At 35.5% G+C, this 20,550-nt stretch overlaps 2 protein-coding genes across 2 annotated transcripts in view; one reads left to right on the forward strand and one right to left on the reverse strand.

Annotated features, from left to right (window-relative positions):
* Nucleotides 1-20,550, forward strand: part of LOC6051215 (calpain-11) — a 156,886-nt gene that overhangs the window by 129,817 nt on the left and 6,519 nt on the right. Inside the window, exons 4-5 of the mRNA XM_038251683.1 lie at nt 5,025-5,374; nt 5,438-5,640. Of these exons, the coding sequence (XP_038107611.1) occupies nt 5,025-5,374; nt 5,438-5,640 (553 nt within the window). The remainder of the gene's footprint in view (nt 1-5,024; nt 5,375-5,437; nt 5,641-20,550) is intronic.
* LOC6051216 (glycoprotein-N-acetylgalactosamine 3-beta-galactosyltransferase 1) lies at nt 9,993-19,235 on the reverse strand. The gene is made up of 4 exons (XM_038251684.1): nt 18,680-19,235; nt 10,990-11,419; nt 10,705-10,931; nt 9,993-10,646 (listed from the first exon to the last, which is right to left on the reverse strand). Exons 1-4 carry the CDS (start codon nt 18,726-18,728, stop codon nt 10,009-10,011), a joined length of 1,344 nt encoding a protein of 447 aa, XP_038107612.1. The 5' UTR covers nt 18,729-19,235; the 3' UTR covers nt 9,993-10,008.

Raw genomic sequence — 20,550 nt, forward strand, 5'->3', positions numbered from 1 at the left:
GCGCGTGCCAATGAACCATAGTAGATTTTATTTATGACTGGTCTCAAACCAGTGAACATTGGGAAAATGTTGGATTTTATTCATTTATAAAATGAAGTTTTTTCTGTTATTATTTTTTAAGATACCCGAGCAGACGGAAACAACTTAGGAATAACATTTTTTGATATTTCAAATACTAGGCCAATAACATTTTATGTTATTTATAACAAGATATGTTATTTGTCGTTATAATTTTTTGTTATTGGATTGTTATTGAAATAACAGACTAATATTTTTTGTTATTCTTCGAACAAATCTTTGTTATTATTTTTTGTTATTTTAACAACCAGTAACAGTTGGAGGTATTCTTCCATATCAAAGAATGTTATTACAAAGTTGAATTGGATTTCAACCAATATCAGACCAATAACAAATTTTGTTATGATAACTTAAACTGTTATTAAACCAAGAAGAATTCAGAATTCAAGAAGATTCAAAAAATCTTCAATAATATTTAATAAAACATACAGTTTAAGATTCCCCACTGTCCAATCACCAAGGGCTATCAATCGCTAATGACGGGTCCATGGGCGGAGTCATTTGTTGTCGAAACAATTTAAACCTAATTTTCCCAATGCTTCAAAATTTACAAGTCTGTAAATTGTCTGTAAACACACCACGTTGAAGAGGTCGATGTCGTCTCCGCCAGACGATCTATAGGTGGGACGATAGTCCAAAAGTCAACCCCATTGTTGAACGACGATTTATGGGGCGTCAAATGGCCAACTCTCTGCCAACAACTCCCAATAGACGACACTGGAGGTGATCGTTCCAGAGCAAACCCAAACCCACCGTTCCGGGCAACAATGAAGGAGTTGTTTAACCCCGCTCACGTGGACATATATGGAACCGGCTCGATTGGCGGGGCATAGACGAGAGCATAGATCACCATCAGCCAGTGTGTCTTGGCTGGCATTCCTCGAGCGGGAGATGCCAACAATGGAACTTGCCAGTCACCTCGGTGTCAACAACTAAGCAAATACACTATACTTTTGGCAACTTCCTTTGGGGTGGCGTTCGAGAATGAGAATAGATTTTGTGCCAGGCTATTGTGGTTTGAGGTTGGTTTTTTGTCCCGAGAAAATGAATTATTGGTTGTGGAAATTGAACTATGGCGGTGGAATAGATCATTTTTATTTGTCAGTACAGAACAAAACAGTATGAAAACTAGACAACAAGCATCATTTTGGGCGCGTCCGTGATCTATCAAAGTGTTCTTGAAATAGTTCCTGGTCTGATGGTGGGAACAAATTTGGTTTAATTGTGATTCCAAAATCAAAACTAATTGCTCCTCAGATTCTTCATTCATTCCATTCCGCCTCATATAACATTTATGAAGAATGGAAAATTGAAAAAAAAGGTCAGTCATCTACATAAAAGAAACAAACTTTACCTATAAAAAAATAAAAAAAAATACGAATAAAAACTGCTAATTCTAATCCAAATTGCTTTCAAAACTTTTGTTTTGGTTAGAATTTTTTGGTTTATGTTTTCAAAAAAAATATGTAATAGTATTAGTATGTGTAGTATGTTGCATTTCGTAAATTTCAAATTCTTACAAAAAACATGATATTTTTTAAATTTTAGTCTAAATTCATTGAAAATATTTTTAAAAGGAATACAATTCGAGAAAATTAGAAGTATTTTTGTCATTTTTGATGCATTATTATGACATTAAATTTGAAGTTTTTATCGCTGAAACGCCCAACGCATTTCCAACTTACACGGACGCCCAAGCCTCCTAAAAAAGTTGGAACGGTAACTTCAACTCGCTGGTTCTCGATATGTATACGTGAAGGTGGGTCTAGGTGGTCAAATAAAGAAGTTCATTTTTCGAGTGATTTTATAGGCTTTCCTCAGTAAGGTAAGAAAGGCAAAAATAAATTGACACGACAACATTTTACGATGCAGTGCGTACATAACGGGAATTCCCGGGACAAAATTACCGGGATTTTTCTAAACGGTTATTCCCAAAATTTAAAAAAAAATACAAATTTTGGTCAGAAAATTCAAATTTGGGATTGGAAATAGATAACATATAGTAATCGATAAGATTATTAAAGCATTAACATTTTTATTTTATTTATTTGTAAAATATGTTTTATATAAAACATGAAATTCAGAAATTATCAATAATTTTTAAAGCTATTCTAGTCTTGCCATATAAAAAATATATAAAAATGAAAAATATTTATAAAATAGTATATAATTTTGAAAAAATAGTTCATTCCAAATCCAAAGCACAACAAAGAATAAAAATCCATTTTTTATTTCCATAAATTAGCTATTTAAAAACTGTCTTCCCTGTTTAGATTGAAGTGTAGATTATCACCAATTTATATTATTGAGCAAATTCTACGATTTTAGCTTGAAAAACATAACAAATGTGGTGAAAACATAGATTTTCACTGTTTCAAACCCGGGAAAATTGGACGCCCTATTACGATGGATCAACTATGGTCCCTTTGGAAGGAGCTGTCAAGAAGGGCTGTGTGGTTAATTTTTTTTAAGAATTGAATAAAAAAATCCATGTTAAATCCTTACGATCGTACAAAGGGTCATTGTACTAAGACAAATAAGCTTTATCGTTCTGAACAATGATATCACCAATTTAAACTTTATTTTTGGACCCAATTGCAGAAAAATAGTTTCATCCTAATTTTTTTTATTTAGCATTTTTTCACATAAAGTTGGGTTCCAAAAATGCGTACGTTTAAAAAAAATGTGTTTTTTATATGTTTTATGGGAATCAAAAAAACATCTTTCGAGCCATAGATAGTGCAAAATCTGGTTCCAGAAATGGAATTTTAAAAAATGTGGTTCTAAAATGCGGTCAAACAAATATTTTTAAAATCTAAATCAAATTTGCAAACGAAAAGTACTTGACCGAATTTTTGATAAAGTGCCAAATTTTGGAGTTAAAGTCAGTTATGGTTTATAGTATGAAATTAGGGAAATTGAAGACCATTTCAAAAATTTTGTTTGATTTAAACATTTTGAAATTATTTTTATTGTAATGATTAGGAAATTTCTCTATAGTTTAATTTTTTTTAAATACTAAATTTCAACCTAAAAAGCTCATATTTGGGGTTTTGACTTGTCTTAGGGTAAATTTTATGTATTTGCAAAAATAAAGTGAAAAAAAAGTGAAAGTTATTGGGAAAAGTCACTTTTGTGCCATTTTGATCTAATATTTGAGGTTTACAAAACTTCAGGTTCACGAAATCTTTGAAACCATTTAACTAGTGCTAAGCCTAGCCAATTGAAGAATTTTTGAAGTTCCTCTTCTTATTATTTTTAACTACCATTTTTCCTAAATTGAAATTTGCGGGGCAAAGGTGCGCACTACAATTTCCATACATTTTTGTATGAAAAAAAAAATCAAACACATTTTATAACTTGTATTAATGATGGTATTGATTAAAAATCACTAAAAAAAATAGTATTGTGTGTGTGTGTGTGTGTGTGTGTGTGTGTGTGTGTGTGTGTGTGTGTGTGTGTGTGTGTGTGTGTGTGTGTGTGTGTGTGTGTGTGTGTGTGTGTGTGTGTGTGTGTGTGTGTGTGTGTGTGTGTGTGTGTGTGTGTGTGTGTGTGTGTGTGTGTGCAACCATCCAAACGGGACCACGCGGTCGCTTCTTGCAAATTGAGTTGTTTCCATGTATTTTAGAAAAAATCACTAAAAATAGTATTTCTGCCAAAATAGGGCAAAAAAATACAACTTTTGCGAAAAAAGGAAGGTTTTTAAACCTAAAAATGAAACTTTAATTATATAAGTCGTTTCCGCCACCGCCCACCCGCCGCCACTCACCGCAAGCCGCCCTGCCACCCGCCAACCGCCCATCGCCCACCGCCCACCGCTCACCGCCCATCGCCCACCGCCCACCGCCCACCGCTCACCGCCCACCGCCCACCGCCAACGGTCGATCACCACACTAGTTATATGATTAATAGTTTAAGTGTAGTCTTAAAGGCAAACTATCCCTTAAAAGAGCTTAGCTCACTGGGATCTGCCTATTTGAATTGCACCCGCAGTAATTGTAAGAAACATAAAAAAACATTACATCCCACGACCGAGCCTAACCCTTTATAAGGGTAGGTGAATGTTTCCGGCAAGCAATGCTGTGAAGTGCGAAATTCGGTATAAAAAAAAAAAAAAAAAAAAAAAAAAGTAACTTAATTTAAAGTTGTTAAAATTCCATAAAATTATCTTCATTTGGGGTAAAAAACAACACCCAATTGAAAACTTGATGAAAAGTTAACTTTTACACAAAAATTAACTGAAAAATCACTTTGTCCCGCATAGTGCGCACCGTAAACATTTAATCAATAGAAATTGTAAAGTACATTCCGATTGAAAATTCAAAATCGCCTAGAATTTTTGTTGCCCATTTTTGAACGAAATATTTCGATAAGCTTAAAAAATGCGGCAGATTAAAAATACATTTTTTTAAAAAAGGCTTATTTCGTAGATAATTGCTTAAAAGTGATCTATGAACTTTTCAGTATCCTAACAGTTTCTTTCCAGTTATTTTTGTAATTTGAGTGATTCTTCCATTACATTTGAAAAATTAGTGCAAATTCTCATATGTTTGGCAGGTTAAGGACTCGGCTCTCTTTCCACCCAATTTGCTGTTTTTCACCGTTAAAAATATAAACACAAATGCCAACATTATGTGCACGATGGAATTACATGCCATTTCCACACATTCTATTCATCTTTCTTAAACAATGTTTCACCTTCACAGAAAAAAAATGATGGTAATATTCATCAGGAAATGGTGACAGATTTTGTGTCAAAAAAATGATTCATTTTACCTCTGAAAATGATGAATTTTCATCAGTTTTTTTATGAATATTCGTCAGGTTCACATTTTTACACATTTTTTTTATGTAATATTACTCAAAAAAAGAGGTAATATTCAACCTACCAAATTTTCAACATTCCAAAATTCAACTCTTTTTTTTCTGTGTTCTTCTACTTCCAGACGGTATCCCGAAGGTGCGCTCCTGGATGAACGGCGGCACCACGGTAGACCACACGCCCTCAACGCTGTCTCGACCCCGCTCAACCGAAATCATCTCGACGAATGGCATTGGCAACGGGCACACCCTCAACGGTGGAACCACCATCCCGAACGGGCGCCACCACCACAATGGGATCAACGGGCACAATGGCATTGGCAACGGGGGTGTCAACGGCGGACTGCTCAATGGGGGTGGGATGAACGGAGGGCTGGTGACCCGCGGACCGGGTGGACTGCACGAGGATCTGGAATTTCCACCGACCACGCGGACGCTCTCGAAGAAGAAGCAGATCGTGTGGATGAGACCGCATGTGAGTTGTGGGGATTGGGATTGATTTTGAGTTGAGTTATTGAGTTCTGATTATTCTTTGTAGGACATGTGCGGACGACCTCAGTTTCGCATCTCTCCACCGGGGACTCCGTTGACGGCACGGGAGCTTCCGGAACCGGTCGGACCGGGTGATCCCAGCCTGCTAGCTGCCCTCGGGTGTTTGTCACAGCTGCCAAGGCTACTGGAAAGGGTTGTTCCCCCGGAGCAGACGTTCGATACCTCCAACGGTTACTGTGGAATGTTCAAGTGAGTTAAGAGCTATACCACCATTACCCGCGAGGCTCTCGCGCGGGGGCCACTGATCGATAATCGCTGTAATTTATTGCCAATCTCAATCGAAAGTGAACCAGTTTTGGTTCGTGGTAGGCTCGTTCTGTGACTTCTGGAATTTTTATTGCTTCTATAGAGTATGATTCAGAACAGACCAAACGAGATCTAGTTTCGTGCATATTTGTCACAGAAGGTCCAAACTCCGCAATTTACGGCCAAACACCACCTTTCCCAGTTCAACAGGCACCCCAGTGATCCCCGAGAAGTTCGCCAGAAGCTACTACAGATGTAAATGGTCCACGCGGTGACACCTATTTGTCGCAACCCAATACACGCTAATGGCACCAATAAATCCAATCCCCCCTTCGCCGACCGGTGCCAATAGGTGAGGAGGTGAGGACGCCCCCGCAGAGCAACCACTCCTCATCCTAAACTGGCCAAACAAGCTAATTTCAATCTAATAGCATCATTTAGTCTTGTAACGCTGTTCCAATCGGGTCCGGTGGTGGTGTTTGGATTTGTCACCATCGAAGGGGTAATAATGTGTTTTATTTTTCGCCTTCTCCCAGAGTGTTGCAAAGCCGCGTGAGACTTTTCGCCTGGACGCGCCAGGTCGATAAATTATTTTTATATTTGCCGTGGCCATAAAGTGTACCATTTTAATGGGGTTGTGTTTGAATCTCGTTACGGCGCTGCTAGCCAAATGGAGAGCTAAAGTGGTTCGTAATAGTTGAGCGGGGAAAAGGCCTGAAAGTATGCAATCAAAGCTTTAGCTGAAAAATGCTGTGTAGGATAGGAGAAGTTGTGGTCTGTTGAAATACTAGATTCATTTAAGAATACACAGCAACCAAAGAAGCTGATGTCTTCTTATTCCAAAATTGTTGAACTTAAGGACCCAATCCTCTAATAATTTGATTATAAAAATTGAAGTTACAAAAATGTCTGGAACAAAAATCTGGGTGCAAAAGCTCTGGTTTATGTGCACCGTCAAAGAGTATTATTTTGAATTCAGTTATTTTAAGTTTAGATTGAATTAGTTGTCTATTTATCAAGTCCAAAATATTTTTTTTACCATTGCAGTTATTTTTCGAAATTTTATAAAGGTCGTTTAAGTTTAATAGGTAAGCCTGATTTAACAAAAATACAGAGATATTCATTCAAAAGTATGTGAAAATTTCCAAATTGTTTCATTGTTTAGCTCTGCGAATCGAACCAATAGTTGACAGGATATCGTCAGTTAAATAATAAGAGCAAATCTAAAAATTTTACAAAATCTTTTCCCCTAAATCCGTTTTATTGGTTTTCTAGTTTATTTTGTAAATTCTGGGGGACAAAAACTAGCAACTTTTAAGCCAAAGATAAGTATGGACATGAATTTTGCCACCAAGTTATGAATTTGAAACATTTTTTTGACTACAAATTTTTATGTAAAATGGAATTGCAATGCAATCGAAATGTAATTTACCAAATGTTTGAACAAGTGCACAGTTTTCGAGATATCGGCAAAAATGTCAGAGGTCGGTTTGAGCACACAATTAAACTTTTTCAAAATCTGTTTTCAGGGCATTAAAATATAAATTTTCATCTATTAACAAAACAAATTTGAAGACATTTGGTTTAATCATTGCCGAGATATAGCTATTTGAAGTTAGCAGTTTCAGAAAACGGGTGCCACCATATCTCCACATTGCTTCGACCAAATCGGCTCAAAATTTTGGTGAAGACTCGTTAAACCGGTCCCGTGTGCATGACGAAGGCCGATTTTCAAAAAGTTTATTTAAAAAAAAAGATAAAAATATTTTTCTGTTTTTCATATAAAAAATCGGCAGTTTTAGATTTTTGTATTTTTTGAGAATTCAAAATTTCAAAATCGGGCTTCGTCATGCACACGGGACATGTCTTGGGAGTCTTCACCCAAAATTTCAGCCAATTTGGTCTATGCCATCTCGAGATATCGCGGCACCCGTGAATCAACTTGGTGTTCAGTGAAAAACGCTCAGAAAGTTAGACAGTTGACTTTGCGCATGGCAAAATTCTGAGCTCAAATCGTCTCTAACTCAGTTAAATCATGAAATATCTTCATGAAACTTTCAGGAGTGATTGAAAATCATCTTTTAAGTGGATTTAATAAATTTTCTGTAATTAAAATTTTGTGATTTTCTACATGTATGTAACCCCTTAATGTTTGATTTCAATCAATTTTTTTCAATTTTTAAAAAGTTTTTCAATTTTTAAAAATAATGTTCAGAAATTTTTTGAACATTTCGTCAAAAAACATTGATGATTTGACCTCTGGTTTCTGATTACAGCGGGTAAAAGAAAAAAAGAGTAGTAGCATTTTTGCATCATTATTTCAATACAAGTCTTCATACAATTTTGGAGGATGGTCAAACAAAATGGGTATGTAAATATTTGAAATTCTGTATCTTGAGAAGGAATTTCCATATCGATTTTTTGTCTTCGACAAAATTGTTGATTAGGACTTTTAGAAAAAATAAGTACACGGAATAGAACAATTTTCGATTTTAATGCAAAATATATCATTAGGACTTTTTGGAAAAGTACACGGATAAAAAAAATATCCAATTTTTTTTAAATTAAATTTTTGTTATCATTAAACATTAAAATCCCACAAAAAAACGAATTTTGGCGAATTTTGGTGCGTGGTGGTGCAAAATCTGGTTCAGGAAAAAAGATTTTGAAAAAAATCGTTTTTTTTTATTTCAAAATCATGATTTGAAGAAATATCAAATTTGTCATTGAAAAGAATTCTAATTTTTTTTGATAACATGTATCGTTTTCAAGTTATGAAAACAAAAAAAAACAAAAAAAAATTATAAATTGAAAAATCAAGCTGTATTCTCAACATTTGAATCAAAAAAGTGTTTTAAAATGCATTTTACACTATTTCACTAGCTGTTTTACAATCATTAGCAAGCTTCCCATGCGCCAGTGCCAACGCACACCGCGGGTTTGGTTTTCTAGCTTTGGTACAAACCTGAACCCATTGTGTGTTGGTATTTTGGTTCATCGTACCAGCGCACCACGACAATCTTGGCTCGTCGCCTCGGTTGTGTGTCTGGCACTTACCCGAGGCATGATACCAGCTTGCCGTGGTACGCGCGGTGGTATTAAAACCGGTTTGTACCGCCAGCGCGTACCACGGCACGTACCTCGGTTCGTGCCGAGTGAAGCACTTTGGTTCATACGTTGGGTTCATGCCTCGGGTGAATGCCAGACACACAACCGAGGTGACGAACCGAGAGTGTCGTGGTGCGCTGGTACGTTGAACAAAAATACCCTCGGCTCGAGAGAGTCGGGTACGGGTGTAAACCGAACAAAGCAGGCGCAAAGCAAAACCGAGGTACAAGTGAACCGCGTGTACCGCACGGTGCAGGGAAGCTTGATCATTAGTTTTCAAAAAAATTTGAGATTTGGCAAAAACAAAAAAAAAAGCGGAAAAAATGTTTATGCGGTACAGTACATCGAAAATTTGGAAAAAAAATCAATAGATTTTTGAATAAACCCAAACAAGCTGAAAATGATTTTAAACGCTTAAATATTTTATTTTTGCCCCTTGCTTTTCGAGCCGTTTTTGAAAAATTTCTACCAGCCTAATAGCTTTTAATTTTTAACTGACAATAACTATTGGTTTGATTTTCAATATTAAAAAATGGAACTTTTGAGAAATTTCCGGTCTTTTCAATGAAAATATTTAAAAAAATGTATAGTTTGGTCTTAACTATGAAAATAGGAAAATTATCTGTTTGTAAACCTTTTCAATGGTAAAGCTTTAAAATTATTTTCATTGAAAATATCTGAAAATTATGCTAAGAAGTTAATTTTAAACCAGCAAAAAATCATCCATGTACCTATTTTTCTGAATAGTCCTCAACCTCAGCATTGCAACTTTGCCGAAGACACCAAATTGATCAGAAATTTTATTCAAAAGAAACAGATTTCGGAATATTTACTTTCAATTTTTGTATGGACATCTGCCAAAATTGTACATGGAGACTTGTATGGGTGAACCAATGACATAAAATTGCTTCTTTGGTCATCGGAAAGGCACCTCCAAAGTTTGAGCCAAATAAATAAATACAAAAATAAAAATGCTCATGATCGGCCATTTTTTTAGAGAATTACTCAACTATTTTCGAATATTATTAATTCATTATCACTTTGTCAAGTTAACATCATTTTTTCTCAGTTTTTTTTTCTTTTTTTAGGGTATTTAAAGATCGCTCTAGCTATACTCGAATCGAATTGGCCAAGAATTTTCTCAGCAAATGAATAAAATCATTGTTTTCTTTTTTTTAGTTTCTGATTGTACTTATTGTTTTATTAATTTTGGCGCAATTTCAACTTATCTAAAAGCTTTTTCGTAAATGCTTTATCACTAAGTATCTTATCTATAATTTCTTCGTCCTTTGTTTTATTAATTTCCTGCTTCTCCAACAAACTTTTAAAAATCTCTAACAAATATGATGAATCACTGGTACTTCCAACTTCATTCGACGCCTCACTGCTGGTAGAATTCTCACTTTGAGTGTCAATATTTGCCTGGCTGCTGCTGTTCTCTTCTCTACTAGCAGATACAGTAGATGAAAGATCAACAGTGGCGTTCACCGTGGTAGTTTCCACTGGATATGGTCCGGGCACGAGCCTGGCTTCTTCCCAGCTCAATTTCGGCTTCAACGGTGGATTGCGAAAGTTGACTCCGTACGGGTGCAGCCCGTAGATCAGATAGTCCATCACGTGCATTTGCTGACCAGGGATGTAATGGAAGCTGATGGCCAGATCCGAGCAGCAGTTGTCCCCGTAAAATGGTTCGTAGAACGAGTAGTAGTTGTACCAAAAATTGGGGTCATCTACTGGATTGGTGGTCAGGTGGAACATTGGTTCCAGCGGGAGGAAGCGCTTTCTTCCCAGGAGATCGCGGGAATCGCCGGCAGTTACGTTAACGCTTTCCATGCATCTTCCTGAAAATAGTTTAATGTTATTGCAAGATCTTCTAACAGTGTTAAAAACGGAAGTTACCCATTTCCAAATCTTCCGTATCGAACGCAGTGGTACAGTTCTTCGAACCTTGAAGGGCCTGCTCAACAAATCGCTTCAAAGCTTCTCTGCTCAGTACGTAACCAGCTCCTCCGGAGAAATAACCTTGCTTGACGTACTCAGGATATCGGAATTTGCTCCCAAAGTAAATTGGAAATTCTGGCGCAAATGGGTATAGGAAATATCGTAAATTCTCCAGGATAACGTAACTGAAATATTTAAAATATCTCACAAAGGCGTTCTTGTACCAAAATCAACACCCCATACGTATCGTCGTCAGCCTTCAAGAACCAATCATATTCCTCCAAGTGATGTTCGTAAGCATACCGGAACGCTTCGCGCGACTTATTCCACAGACCTTCCCTTCCTTCACCAACCGGCAGTGCAATCGTTCCCAACTCTTTATCCTCGGCGGAACTCATCAATAGCAACTTGTTGCATCTCCTGCCCCAAGTTCGCTTGACGTGAACAGCTTTGGACGCATGGTTGGCCGGTGTGGTCATGACCCAGCACAGGACACGAACAGCTTCGGACAGATTTACCTTGCTGTCGGAGAGGGGTTCACTGATGTCCAGCTGACCGTGTCCAGTGGGGATTCCGTATGGTTCCGATTGTAGCACTGAAAGCAGGATGAACATACATGCCACCGTGATGGCAAAAAGAAACAAGATGTGTTTGCGGGAGATGAAGGGGTTTCCTAGAAAAAAAAATATCCATAAAAATATCTCATCATAAAAGTCATGTAACTTTGATTTTTTCTAACAATTTGTAACAAACATTTAACTGTTTTTATATCAACAGTTTTTTTTAATAGGTCCTATAAACATATGAAACACAATAGCTTATAGGACCTCTTAAAAAATCTGGATATCGTCTTTTATTGAGTTTAGTAACACAGCAAAAATCACTGTTAAATTCTATTAAAACTCTTTTAAAACTTACTATTTGATTAATATCTAGATTACTTTATCAAAACAACCAATGCAACCTTTAGAAGAAAAAATAGTCATCGTTGCTATCAAAAGTGTCTTTTGAAAGCAAAATATGTCATTTGAAAAGAATTATATCTTTTATACCTTTTTTGATGGTTTTTGGTTTACCATATTTTTTTTCATTGTTTATTGGACACTTTTTTAAAACAACTCAGGAAACTTATAAAATGATGTAATTAGTGTGTCATTTACTCATCAAAATGTGCAAAATACACAAGAAACAACTTTTTAAAGAGTTGTTAATCGCTGAATATTTTGAAAATTTAATTTTAACTTAGTTTTTGAATATCGATTGTTTTTTTTTATAAGGTCCTACTATTGTGTTTGATATGTTTATAGGACCTTTATAGGATTTTCTAGACATTGAAGTAATAGAACTTAAAACATTTTTTTAACAAGAATAAATCAAATTTAACATGGATAAAAAACATGTACCCCAATCGAAATTGAACTAGAAATATTATAGCAATATTATAGCAATCTTATAAATCTTATCTTTTTAAAACTTTTTTCCAATACCCTGAACTGTTTTGTTCAAAAAGTTTGGAGGGGGGTAATTCTCCGCCAACTCACACAGCAGTTGCCCCGACCCCTCTTCGATTTGCGTGAAACTTTGTCCTAAGGGGTAACTTTTGTCCCTGATCACGAATCCGAGGTCCGTTTTTTGATATCTCGTGACGGAGGGGCAGTACGACCCCTTTCATTTTTGAACATGCGAAAAAAGAGGTGTTTTTCAATAATTTGCAGCCTGAAACGGTGATGAGATAGAAATTTGGTGTCAAAGGGACTTTTATGTAAAATTAGACGCCCGATTTGATGGCGTACTCAGAATTTCGAAAAAAACGTATTTTTCATCGAAAAAAACACTAAAAAAGTTTTAAAAATTCTCCCATTTTCAGTTACTTGACTGTAAAAAATTTTGGAACATGTCATTTTATGGGAAATTTAATGTACTTTTCGAATCTACATTGACCCAGAAGGGTCATTTTTTCATTTAGAACGAAATTTTTCATTTTAAAATTTCGTGTTTTTTCTAACTTTGCAGGGTTATTTTTTAGAGTGTAACAATGTTCTACAAAGTTGTAGAGCAGACAATTACAAAATTTTTGATATATGGACATAAGGGGTTTGCTTATAAACATCACGAGTTATCGCGATTTTACGAAAAAAAGTTTTGAAAAAGTTGGTCGTCATCGATCATGGCCGTTCATGGTCACCCGCGACAGACACGGACGACGAAACAAAGAGAAACGCAAAAAGTAACTTTTTGTTACAGACATTTTAGTATCTTCAAAACTACGGGTACTATCGAAATATTTTTTTATTCATCCCCTAAAGTACTTTCCACCAAGTAATTTACAGCAAAGTTTCGTTAATTTTACAATCCCGTAGTTGCAGGATTGGGTTCGTAAGTTTGCAAATTTTGGTATAAGAAGACAACAACTTCCTTCGTTGCTGTGTACCCTTAATCCGAATTCTACCCCCTACCCCTCCTCCCTCTTCCTCCTCCTTGAATAATAATAAATACTTGCCAAATTTACACTTACACACCCAACCACAACTCATTCGGAGCGTTTGGTACGGTATGTCCACGCATCCTTCCTCCCCTGTTGATTCAATGAAATGTCACGGTGTCCAAAATACCGTTATTATAAATTAAAAACACCCCTCCGAGATAAATACACCAGTCGATTGGTATGACCCCAGAGCACCTCTGGGTGAAATATGAAAATCTTTGTCGGGCCAGTTTTTGAGTTACGCCCTTTTAAAGATGTTAGTACCGATTTTTCAAGATTTCCTCATAAATGCAACCTTAAAATCTACTGCAAAGTCAACCAAATTCCACTTTTAGTATGTAATACAAGTGGACACTGTTGTCCCAAGTCATCATTATTATTTAACAATGTGACGTAAGCGCCCCATGTCTGAATTACGCTCTTATGATATGTTACTATCGACTTTTTTTTATTAACTAACGAAAGTTGCCAGAAAATGCATCATAATGATTATCTGAGCAATGTATTAACATGTAATCGTCATTTTGTATTCTATTGGACTTATCTTGCAATGTAACGTAAACGACTGTTGATTCTAAAATAAAAGTTTGGTAGAACTAGTTGATTCTGGAAGGATGTTAAACTGATATGTCTAATTATCATAATTACACATTCATTGAATTTGAAATAATCTGTGGGCTGTCCATAATCTACGTAAACTCGTTTTTATAGATGAGGATCGATTAATAGGTTTTAGTTATGAATCAAAACGTAGGCACTAAGTCCAATTAGTAATATTAAGGATATTTGTTTGAATGCCATGATGAATTAATTTGCGTTACGTCGTTCATGGACGGACCCTGTTTTATATTAGAAACATAAACGAATTTACGTTTTGATGTATGATTTAAAATCTGATTGAGAAGAATTTATATGGAATGAAGTTGCAGATCTAAATTGCTCTTAATTTTACACTAATTAGTATATATTTTTTACTGCAGTCATTGAGACCAATATAGAAATGCGAGTCAAATAAACGCAACAATGAGTCGAATATGCATTTTTAGATTAAGAAACAAGTCATACCTAACTTTTCAATATCCGTACTCTCTCTACACGACATAACATCACTATGTATATAATATCACTATGTCATGAATCCAGTACGGATATTACACGGATAAAAATCTTGTAAGCATATCCGGTAACTCTATGTTTTCGAATTCGAAAACATTGAAATGTGTCCAATATCGTCAACATTTTTTCCGATTTCGAACAACAATATGATCAATTTTGAAAACATTTACATCGGAATCGAAATAAATTTGACGATTTTGGAAACAAGATTTCTATCCGTGTACTCTATCAATAATGTAAAGAAAGTTATCAATTACATTAATAATAAAATTTATTTAGGTTATGGATGGCCCACAGATTTTATCAAATTTGAGAATATCTCAAATTCAATGAATATGTAATTATGATAATTAGACATATCAGTTTAACATCCTTCCAGAATCAACTAGTTCTATCAAACTTTTATTTTAGAATCAATAGTCGTTTACGCCACATTGCAAGATTAGTCCAATAGAATAAAAAATACGATTACATGTTAATACAGTGCTCAGATAATCATTATTATGCATTTTCTGGCAACTTTCGTTAGTTAATAAAAAAAAGTCGATAGTAACATATCATAAGAGCGTAATTCAGACATGGGGCGCTTACGTCACATTGTTAAATAATAATGATGACTTGGGACAACAGTGTCCACTTGTATTACATACAAAAAGTGGAATTTGGTTGACTTTGCAGTAGATTTTACGGTTGCATTTATGAGGAAATCATGAAAAATCGGTACTAACATCTTTAAAAGGGCGTAACTCGAAAACTGGCCCGACAAAGATTTTCATATTTCACCCAGAGGTGCTCTGGGTTCATACCAATCGACTGGTGTATTTATCTCGGAGGGGTGTTTTTATTTTATAATAACGGTATTTTGGACACCGTGAATGTGATACGTTCTCAGAATCTGTCTCTGCGGTTAATGCAACGCAGTAGGCCTGGCCGCTTTAATTTTTGCAATACATGTTCGGGGTTACTCGGATGTAATGCAATCATTAATATTGACAAGAAAGGACTTGGGGCGTAATCTAACCAAAAGTTCTTCTAGGATGCTTTCTTCGGACTGGCTGCGCTTGTGTTCGATTAGATTAGATTAGATGTACCTGGTTTATGTTTACTTTAGGAAATATGATATTTATTCATGGAAAACTAATAATACCAATAATTCCCATAAATATCTAAAAACAGCAAAAAAATGGTTTATCAGCTAAATCAGAGCAGATAGAAGATATTTTTAAGAAAATTTAATTCTTGTTGAAATTATGTTTTAAAAAGGTTTTATGATTTAAATTTCCAAACGAATCCAACATATTCAAAAACTTAGTTAAAACTAAATTTTCAAAATGTTATAGCGAGTTTTAAAATTTCTATAAGGCTGGTACAAATTTTATTAAAAGTTCTCGTCTCCCCCACCCCCCACCTTCCTTCAATGTTGGATCGAATCAGGTGGCAAACAAAATATTTTTTCAAAAAACTTTAGAATTTCAATAATAATTTGAGTTGAAATCAATTTAACATGCATTCCCCTGCGTTTACAATAGGGTGGTCCAAATCTGGACTTTTTTGGGGCTACCCCCTGAAATCAAAGATTGACCCATCACTAGGCTAAATTCCAAATTTGAGCTCATTCTGACCACGGGAACCCCTCCCTCCAATCGCTTAAAGTTTGTATGGGATAAATCGTCAAAATGTATGGAGAAAAGCAACTGTTTTACTTTTTTACCTGTGTAAGGCGCCATAGTTATCCGATGCTTACCATTTCTCAAATGTAGAATCTTCATTATATTTAGAACAACTTTCCCGAAGACACCATATTTTTAGGATTTTTTCCCGCGAAGTTATTAGCGCCCAAAACTGACCATTTTTGCGCGGCCAGCTGTAAGGGGCTACCTAACAACGATGTTTAATTCCAATTCGTACACGCACGTGCTCTCTCTCAGGTTCAAACTCTCTCACGAGATTGCTCGCCTGCCTGCCTGCCTCTGTTTACCAACAAGCGCGCGCTGTTTCTCTTCTTGGACTTTTGTCGTCGTCGTCGTTTTCGTTTGCTATCCGCTGCGCTGCGTTCCTGGCATGGTTATTATAATTTTCAAGATATATTTCGATATTTATTTCGAGATATAAAATTAAATGTAATATGTGATTAACAATAGATATTATATTATCAGAGCGTGTGTGAGAGAATACAAATTTCGATAAATTAGTTCCTCCATGAATTGTCATCTGTTATGTTATGTAATTAAAATTTATTTCTAGTTTTGGTATCATACCAAACTCAAGACTGGGATTTTAACTCTTCTAGAAAAAATATAAGAATTTTTTTAACTTAGTCAAGTATAGATTTCAGGAAGAACAATACACTTAGACAATTCATCGATTTTGGGAACTGTTTTTTCCACTTTTGTATACTATCAAACAAGCTTAAAAAGATAACATTTGAAGTTTTTTCGTAGCCCTATGATCACGATTATTTTTCATTCCATACAAAATATTTTAATCTGTCGAAAATATAAAAAACTTCCTTACAACAAATTGTGGTATATTTTGCCTTTGACGATTATTAGAGCAACGATGTCTAAAAGAAAAGCCTCAAAAATAGAGATTGTTGAGCTAGCTAGTTTGAAATCTGTAATCAAATCGCCTTCGAATGGATAAGCAGTTGGTCGGATTATATTTAGAGTAAAAAAAACAAAATTTGTATTACCTGAAGATTGAATCATTCTCTCTAATGAGCATATACGAACAACTGCTTGTAATGCTTGGAAAAACGAACAAATCCTGTTCATTTGCTTCATTTTTTAAACGAGGCTAAGCCAAGGCCTAAGTCTTTTATTCAAATTATTTTTTTTTAGTGCATTTTTTTTTCAATTTTAACATAATCTAAGAATTTATATGCTAAATATATCTCAAAACAAACCTGCTATTTTAGTTGAAAATTATAATAAACATGCCAAGAACGCAGCGCAGCAGATATCAAACGAAAACGACGGCGACGACAAAAGTCCAGGCAGGCGAGCAAGCTCGTGAGAGAGTTTGAACCTGAGAGAGAGCACGTGCGTGCACGAATTGGAATTAAACATCGTTGTTAGGTAGCCCCTTACAGCTGGCCGCGCAAAAATGGTCAGTTTTGGGCGCTAATAACTTCGCGGGAAAAAATCCTAAAAATATGGTGTCTTCGGGAAAGTTGTTCTAAATATAATGAAGATTCTACATTTGAGAAATGGTAAGCATCGGATAACTATGGCGCCTTACACAGGTAAAAAAGTAAAACAGTTGCTTTTCTCCATACATTTTGACGATTTATCCCATACAAACTTTAAGCGATTGGAGGGAGGGGTTCCCGTGGTCAGAATGAGCTCAAATTTGGAATTTAGCCTAGTGATGGGTCAATCTTTGATTTCAGAGGTTAGCCCCAAAAAAGTCCAGATTTGGACCACCCTAGTTTACAATAATTTGTAGCATGTTTGGGTTGATTTAAAAATCCTTTGAATTTTTGAAAATTTTCGATGTTTGTTATCGCAAAAAGTTGTTTTTAACGCTAATATTTTTGTTTTCATTTAATTTTACATTTTTTCAAAACTAATGATTGCAAAACAACTGAACTAGTTGAAAATGCATTTTAAAACACATTTTCCATGCAAATGTTTAAATTATGGCTTTTTATTTCAATATTTATATTTTTTATTTTTGCAATTTAAAGCACAACAAAATGTACATACACAAAATATTTAAACCTAATTTATAAAATGTTAAATCAAACACAAGAGAAAGTTAATTGCAAATACTTTTAAAAGTTTATGCCGCATCTTGGATCAAAAAATTAAAGGGCAATTTTTTTTCTTTCGAGAACTCCATTTTTTTATGGAAATTGAAGTCAAAACAACCAAACATAATCTAAAAACATCATCTTCTGCGTTCATAACCCTTTTTGGCATGTCTAAGCTTGGCTAAAAAAATAGATTTTTTTAAATTATAGTTCCGATGAGCAGAACCACCTAGAATATATTTTTTTGAAAATAAAATATCAATAATTAACCGTGGCCTGTAATTTCATTTTTAACACCTTTTTTCCAAAATTTTTGAAAAATGTTTGCAATGGCCTTATGTGAAATTGGGCACATTTTTGGGTTTTATTTACAAATTTTAATTCTGGGATCACAAATCTAAAATGTATTAAACTTATGGGGAAAAATCGTCAATTCATTGAAATTTATCAAATTTTTTTCTGTAGTATTATATAAAGCTCAATAAATGCTTTTTGAGTCAAAATTATTAAAATAGGGCTAAAAATTAAAAAATAATAATTTTGAACTTAAATGGTTTTAATGTTAACACTTAACTTACGTTTAGATATACCGATTTTACTTTTATCCATTTTGATTCTTGTTTGCATACTTCTCCTCACTTTCAAATACTGTAATGATCACTATGTCTCGCACCACACCAAACTTCATTAACATTTTGCTCATTAGCACTGCAACCTTCCGTATCCTCCTATTGATTCGTCACAATTTCATCACATCACTTTTATACGTTTTCAATTAACCGTGTCACTACTCCAGCTTCTGCCAGCCCATCGAGCGTTTGTTCGTCACCTCCAGCGAGCGCCGCAGAGGCCGTTGTTTTTGCACCTTCCAATGACACTTGCATGATCGCACATTGTCAACTTTTTAATTAAACTCGCGGCTTCTTCAGCAGCAACAGCTTCGCGGAAAACCCATCCCTCACGTTTCCGACAAAACAAACTGAAAATTTTCAACCCGTCCCGACCAACGGTCGGAACCCAAATGAAGAAGCTATCTACTAGGCGTTGAGCTGTTAGAGCCTTCTTCCTGCGAGGTCTCTTCTCTTTGCCAAACACATGATTGAATCGTTGAAGCGCGCGCGCAAAGTAGGGAGCCGCAATCCGTTTTGTAGACAAGATGTGCATAGGTCGAAGTTGATGAACAGATTTGCCCTCTGCGACTATGTGACTAAATAGGAGGATAGTTGGAAATTGGTGTGATATTTGGCTGAAAAACGAGTTTCTCAACCTAAGAACTGCTATCTTTCCATCAAAATTAATTAAATATGTTTTGTAGATTAAAAAAATATAAAATTCATGTCAATAGTTACTAAAGGAAGCGTTTTAAATTGTAAGGGAACATTTTTGATGGAAATTATTTACAAAATATTTCGAAATCTCATCTTCCAATCCTGAATATTAAGAATATTGCTGATCCTGAATCATTACATGAAATGTGGGTTAGAAGTAAAAAACTCCAGCGTGGAATATTTAAAAACATATTATTTTTTTTTCAAGTTTCACATTTCACCCACTGTTCACACCAGCATTATAAAATATTAGCCGTTGTTGTCGCGATGTCACGATGTCCCCCCTCTACACGGAGAAAAAAGAGTTCCCAAAATCGTGAACAAGCGTTCATGAAAATGGGAACCACGAACAAAGTGTTCAAATCCCATGGTACGATTTTGAAAAACGTACCATGGAATTTGAACACTTTGTTCGGGGTTCCCATTTTCATGAACGCTTGTTCACGATTTTGGGAACTCTTTTTTCTCCGTGTACTACAGCCCAACAGCTAGTAACTGAATTATGGATAACATCATGATTAGCAATCGGTTATGGAGAGTTGTGATTGGCCACCCACCCCCTCCCGCGACCCACACCCCAGCCATCGACACCACTGATTTTAACGTATTCATCGCTCTTCCTAGGGTTGAATATGGTTATTTTGTTCAAAGGATCCCGGACACATCGTTGCAACTATATAGCTAAGATGACACCCGGTCGACCTTGACTGATTGTGTCTCGTTTTAAATAGTTGGGTTTAAAATCGAATAAAGTGAAGAATTCCGCTGCCCAATTACGTCAGTGTCGTGATCGGAGTATGCACCTCCTAGAAGGGGGTTGCGGACTTTGGCAGAGTTTCGATGGCTGTTGAATGCACCGATTAGCTCTTGGATTAGCTAGCTTGTTAGCACGTTTACGATAATAATCAGTGTAATCACCTTCGTAACTGAAGGGTTAACATGTTTCAAATTTGCAACAGGTCAAGTGAGACGGGGCTGAACTATGGTTTTGAATTTAAAAAATGGTTTAAAAAAAATAAAATGGTGTACAGCCATTTGCGTTTATCTCATTTAAATATCTCTTAAGCGTGAGTGGCAAGATTAACCTTCAGTACGTCAGCCATCAGTCGCCACAGGTTGTT

The sequence above is a fragment of the Culex quinquefasciatus genome, chromosome 2 (genome assembly GCF_015732765.1).
Source record: "Culex quinquefasciatus strain JHB chromosome 2, VPISU_Cqui_1.0_pri_paternal, whole genome shotgun sequence".
Taxonomy (NCBI): domain Eukaryota; kingdom Metazoa; phylum Arthropoda; class Insecta; order Diptera; family Culicidae; genus Culex; species Culex quinquefasciatus.